General features: G+C 48.3%; 1 protein-coding gene across 1 annotated transcript; it reads left to right on the forward strand.

The window, feature by feature from the left end:
- Positions 1–1,780: 1,780 nt before the first annotated feature.
- On the forward strand, positions 1,781–5,816 carry BU26DRAFT_442855 (uncharacterized protein; the record flags this gene model as incomplete). The annotated part of the gene is made up of 10 exons (XM_033824525.1): positions 1,781–2,020; positions 2,114–2,719; positions 2,767–3,248; positions 3,318–3,600; positions 3,656–3,858; positions 3,909–3,935; positions 3,987–4,282; positions 4,780–5,031; positions 5,128–5,367; positions 5,512–5,816. 10 exons carry the CDS (start codon positions 1,781–1,783, stop codon positions 5,814–5,816), a joined length of 2,934 nt encoding a protein of 977 aa, XP_033675359.1.
- Between the last annotated feature and the right edge of the window lie 593 nt (positions 5,817–6,409).

Consider the following 6,409-nt stretch of genomic DNA (forward strand, 5'->3'; position numbering starts at 1 on the left):
TACTGCGGCGTAATTATACTAAGCTCTCTCGTCTAATTTAGTAGAAAATAGTAAGGGGGGGAACGTATATATGCCTGATTGGCGAGCTTAAAGACAGATTTAAAGCTAATGCCCTTTTCGCCTGTATACTCTTGGCTAGGTGTTTTAGAACTCTGGCTAGTCCAACAAAGCGCCTGAATGTTCTCTCTGGAGAAGCTATCTTCGTTGCATTTAATCTTCACATGTTTGGGACAGACAGTAATAGACACTGTTGGTGTCTCGCCCTTGGTATACTTGTTGTCGTCGGCATTTTAGACAACTTCTATTATGAACCGCGCGCGGTTCGTGTACAGTTGATACGCTAGGAAATAGTTATTTCCATTACATATCGAACATCTTAGAGAATTACGATGGAGCTCTCACATTTTCAGTGTCCTTGCGAAGTCTTCTCGAAGCTCTACGCTGCCTTCCATCGCTTGCAGCATGCTCCTATCGCCATTTCTTGCTTTCTCTTCCGCTTTTCGCCTGAATGCATCTGTAAATGTCCCCTTGAGCTGCGCTATCCCTTCGATGACTGCGCGTGCGTCCTCTGTGGTCGTCACAGGACCTGAATCCTTGCCCATATCGCCGCAGCCTTGGACGTGATAAGCGTGCACAGAAAAGATGGAAAGGAGCGGGACCCAACGGAAAAACACAAGCAAATGAACTGGAAAGTGTTATGTGACCACGCATCTGGCATCTACATATGTGGTCTCCGCGGTCTCCAGCCATGTAATTTCAAAACGCCGTGGGTGCTGCGAACGCGCCTGCGCGGCACGGCGTTGCAGCAGCGTCAAGGCTGAAACCCACATAATAGCGCGCGCGGAGTTGGAGACGCGCTGCAGCGGCCGTTTGGAGCTGCGAAGACTTAACACCTTTTGGTGATGGATGGCCTAAAGGATTCGCAACTAGACAAAAACAGCCGGCTTTGAGGAGGTTCGAAACAACCTCCTGTCTAGCGTGCGCAGGGAATTTGGTCGTGCCGCACATCCCTAAGCCTTGGACGAACTCAGGCGCCGCTCGCTCTCGACGCAGATTAAGCGACCAGGAAAACTGCACGCGTTCGAAGGTCTACTAAAACTAAAGCTTTGCGCGATACTTGCACATGCCTCCCAAGACGGCAGCACTTGACGTGTGGCTGATGGTGGCTGACGCCGTGGCGAAGTCACCTAGCGCTGTACTGCTACTCCCTCGTGTCTTCAAACACCTTCATATTCAGAATGGGGCCAATATGTCCAAAACCTTGCGCAGCGTCATCGGATCAGTCCATCGCCCGGCGTGTACCTGCCAAATTGATGTATTTCCGTGTCTGCCGCCTGCAACCTGTTGCAAAATGCAACGAGCGAAAATTAAGAAGCACCTGCTATTGGTCATCCGGGCAGCCTGCGATGCAGTATTGCGGCAAAGTCGCCAGAGTGGGCGCCTGCTGATGTTACCTGACTCGTATTCGTCGGCACCCTTTGGTTTGGATTCCAGGAAATAACGCACTGTTTTCAACTGCCTTCATCTCCCTGTTTCCCTTCGTTTTTGTCATCTTCTACCCAGCGTCTTCTACGGAAACGGTCTTTAACAACGTCAATTTGACATGTCTACCCCTTCTCCCCGTTCTCCGAGGGCATCGATGTCCAACCCACCTTTGTTCACGTCCTCCTCTTCTATGTTTTCCTTCAGCGCTTCAAGTTCGGCGAATGCAACTTTACCCCATGGTATTCATCATGAAACTACGCATAGCCCAGAAAATTCAAACAGCTTGATTTCCGATATGTCGCACTCGAGGCTTTCTTCACCGCGATCCATCTCGAAGCAGACACAGCCAGCTTCGAACTCCACTACAAACGCCTCACCTGGTACACCCTCGCCAACGCCTTTCTTGTTCGGAGAAATTCGGTTATGTTCGCCGGATTTCTCATTCAACATTGATCAAGATCGGGACAGACCCCTCCCATCCATAGAACGGGATGTTCTCAGTTCAAACAGCAGTCGCAACACTCCCAATACAGCTGTGTATACTCCGTCGACAACGACTGGTGGTTCCTCTCTCGAGTGTCGGCACGCCGATGCCCTTGATGCATCTCTGCAAGCGCTAAGATTGGAGACAACCGCAGGATCGGTAAAGGTATCCTCTACGGCTCGCGAGGCAACTCATTCAACGCCAGCTACAACCACTCCTCTACGGGCCCATAGCAGCAGTTTTTCACGAGGTGACACGCCGACTCCCTCAGTGTGGATAACACCAGCACCCTCTACCGATGTCCTTAGCCGACATCAAACCGAAACAATCACTGAAGGTCTCGATGCTATGCACATACGATCACCTTCGGCAGAGTCGCCGGACCGGTCTAGAACTGGACGAAAAAATGCTTTCACTCCGTCACGTAGACGTCGTTCAACATCAGCCGTCAACAAGGAATCGCATCGTGTCGAAGACGAAGACCCACCTGCAACTTTCTCTCGCCTGAGAGAAGTAGAGCAGGTATACACTAAAGCGAAACAAATGAGCGAAAAGCTTTTGAAAGTTTTAGCCAGCTCTACCTTACACCAAAAGCCAAACTCCAGTATTGGGAAGCTTCATCGCGAAGCCATCCGATTGACTGAATTCGAGCTACCCTCGTCACGTATCGTTGGTCTAGTCGGTGATTCAGGGGTCGGAAAAAGCTCCTTGATCAATTCGTTGCTCGATAAGAAGGACCTAGCTCGCTCTGTAGGTAGTTGACAGCTTCTCTCAACTTCACTAACCTCACCGAACAGAACAACAATGGCTCAGCGTGCACATGCGTGGCTACGGAATATCATTACCACGACCGCGACGATTTCGTCATTCAAGCTGAGTACTTCACAATTGAAGAACTGAAGAGGCAGTACGAAGACCTACTCCGAGCCTATCAAGAGAACAAGTCTCCACCGGCACATACTAAGCAGGAAGATCTAGAAGAGCTGGAGCGTAGAGCGAGGCTCGCTGAAGAAACTTTCAAAGCTAGCTTTGGAGTGAAGCTGCAGCAAAACCCTAGCTTGCTCAGATCCTCGATCGAATATGCGGTGACGACGATGCTGCAATGGGCGTCGTCGTCGCTACCACGAGATCGGAATGTTCACACTAATGAAACCCGAGAGACCCACAACGATATTACAGCCTGCTCCGCGAGGATCCGAGAGCTTACATCGGAGGCGGATGATTCTGAAATGCGTATAGCGAATCAGACTAGTCCCTGGCCTTTTGTTCGAAAGTTGAAGTATGTATGGCCTTCGGAGTGTGATCCAACTATTTCTACACGTATATTAGTAGCTAACAAAACCTACAGGGTGTACCTGAAGGCATATATCTTGAGTAAAGGCTTGATCATTGCTGATCTTCTAGGCAAGTACACCTGTTTTCCCGTTTGCACGTCACTCATAAAAATAGGCCTGCGAGATGCAAATGTCGCTCGTCAAACAATCACTGAGCGATATGTTCTCCATTGCTATCAGATACTGGCCGTGACGCGCGTTTCGCGAGTCATCACCGATCAAAGTGTGAAAGATGTGTTCAAGCTGGCTCGTCGCGCCAAACTGTCTAACGTTCATATCGTATGCACAAACTCGGATGTATGTTTGTAGTTTTGGCCGAGGGATGAAAAGTATAAGTACTGATGATTGCTAGGCTATTCGGGCCAAAGAAGCTGTGGATACGTATGCTGGTGAAAGAGCGACAATACAGGCGATGCAGGATAGGATAGAGGACGCTAAGCGGGATTATGATTATCTTACAGAAGAGCTCCATGAGCTCACCATGGGCGCCGCAGATTGTTCAGATGAAGACGCTCTCGAGTATGCCAGGCTACATGAGCAACGATGGCAGGCAGAGTACGTATTGAATCATGCGCTTAGAATTGGTTACTCATGATGCGATACAGGAAAACACAAGCGAATGAAGAGTTCAAGTGAGTCATTGTGCATCAGAACCATGAGATCGCTCTAACTGGATGGAATAGTTTACTCCGACACATAATTACTGTTCGAAATACCGACATCGTTCACAAAATCCAGGCGGAATACAGAGATCACCCATGCGCAGGAAGCCTCCAAATCTTCTGTGGTAGCAATAAGATATATTGGAAATATCGTATGAAGCCAGCATCTGCATCTAAGCGTCACTTGGAGCTCAGCGGAATTATGGCTCTACGAAAGTACTGCATCGGTATGGTTGCAGAGAGTCATATTCGCGCCCTTAACAATTACGTCAAACATCAGATCCCGACCCTCCTTGGGTCCGCTTCATTATGGGTAAGTAACACCAGCCTACGGATATTTGAGGTGTACGTTAACCGTGTCGACATGGCAGGTCGAGGCTGGCTCAGGTAATGCAGCTGCCGAAAAGAAGCGGAAGATGTTGAAAGTTGTAAATCAGATAGACGCGAAGCTGTACGAGGTACGTAGATTCGATATATAAGCCGACGACTCCTCACAAACGTCTACTATGCTAGTAAATGTAGCATACATACCTTTCTACGACGGTATATGATGACTTGGATGACGGCGAGATTGTGCAAGACTTCGGCTGATACAAATGGGCAGTTAACATCCCCAATAGCCCAGATCAACGGTCTCTCGCGCACTCTAAACGAAGACTTCAATAGGCACGTCCAAAAGCACATGGGTACAGTCCCTTGGCTTGGCAGTCTAGAGTACCTTGCTAATGCCTGCAGTACAACGTGTTACACGATGGAGTCAAAGTGCTAAAGAACAGGCTTCCATTTGGTCGGGTGTATGTACGCTTTTGAAAAGATCTCGACCACTGGCTGACTGATTCAAAGTGGCACGAGACGTCGTTCGCAGCGTTCTGCCGCCACTGGGGGCATTACGCGACAAATGCGGTGGATTACTGTTACTGGAACGAGGAAGCAATGAGAGAAATGGCGGATGACATGTCTATCATCTGGAGTGCCTTAGTGACCGACATCAACAATCGGTTGGACCTATTGAAGGACTGGATTGCATTGAAGTTACAGGCTGTTACCACATTGGTGGTCTCTGCAGGTACGTAATCAGCGTCTTCCGCCTCGAGTAGCTGTAGCGTAAACCCAGAGCTTTCTGCTTTACTAACATGATCCTGCATATCCACCCTGTCATGAGATTGTGATCTTACTGACGAAATCACAGCGGGAGCAAGAAATAAAACATACTCGGCTCTTCACACTCTTACCGCAACACTTCGCCATCGACAAGATTTAATGCTTTATGGCATCGAAGATGCAATCGAAGATTTTCGTACCCAGCTTTCCAATCTGCGAACGGACGCTTTGGCCCCCATCCGCTCTGCGTTCATTGGAAAACTCATGGATGACACATATCAAGCGGCCCAGATGGAACATGGTATGTTGTCCGTGATTACTGTTTATTTTCTGCCAATTTTTTATCGCACAAGTCGTTTTGGAGTTGGGCGGTGCCGATATACTGCGTACTTTTTCTGGACATGCAGAGCTATGTCCCGAACCTTTGACTAACAATTAGAAATAGGCCTGGGCTGCGACGCGCGTCGCAATGACATCATCACGCGCAGATTTGGCTCTGAATCTCTCTTCACTTCCCACAACAGGATGCTTAGAACCGCATTCCGGAACCTATCCGAAGACCTCGAAGAGGCAGTCAAGGAGGTTGCGCTCCAGCAGAGTGCGTACATCGAAAGCGACCTGGAGCTCCTCCGGAACGAAAACGTCATCTTAGAAAGCGAAAAACATCCTGAATTCAGGCAGAGTTTATCGGAAGAGATCAGGCAAATAAGGCTACAGTTGGAGCAACTTAGCAGCATGCTGGATGTCTAAATATGGTACCTGACCACTCCAGCCATTTTTATCTTTGCACAAAGTCCATGTCGATTCTAGTTGCTTTATGTCTCAAATAATTGCTGCACATAGTTGTTATATTAGAGCTAAATTGTCATGTTAGAGTTAAAGATGGTAAAACCTTAATATTATGGACGCAGGGATTGCTTTCAGAACAAACTAACACATGGCGTCACATCCAAGCGAATATTATTATTCGAGAACTTAGGAGTGAGTTCTCGCCCAAATGTACCGTTTACCTCTAGAGACAGGCAAAATTATCTCGCACAACTAGTTCTAGCTACAGCCCCGAACCTAAGCAGTTGCCCCTTTGGCCTGAGCGGATCCTGAGCTGAAGCTGAGTGCGGCCTCGGGGTAGAATAATCGCCTCCCTGCGCGCCCCGGAGCGGGGTGTGTTTTGCCCCCCTTAAAGCTAGTTATTCTTTCCTTAGTAGATGCTAAGTAGCTCTACTAAAGGCTGCTGCCTTATGCTAACTACACCTATTAAAAGTTTCTAGAAACTAACCCGTTCTTCTAATCCCTCTAGCGCGTACCTACCTAGATAATATTTAAGTAATTATATCGTATTAAAA

This window comes from Trematosphaeria pertusa, assembly GCF_010094035.1.
Source record: "Trematosphaeria pertusa strain CBS 122368 unplaced genomic scaffold BU26scaffold_31, whole genome shotgun sequence".
Taxonomy (NCBI): Eukaryota; Fungi; Ascomycota; class Dothideomycetes; order Pleosporales; family Trematosphaeriaceae; genus Trematosphaeria; species Trematosphaeria pertusa.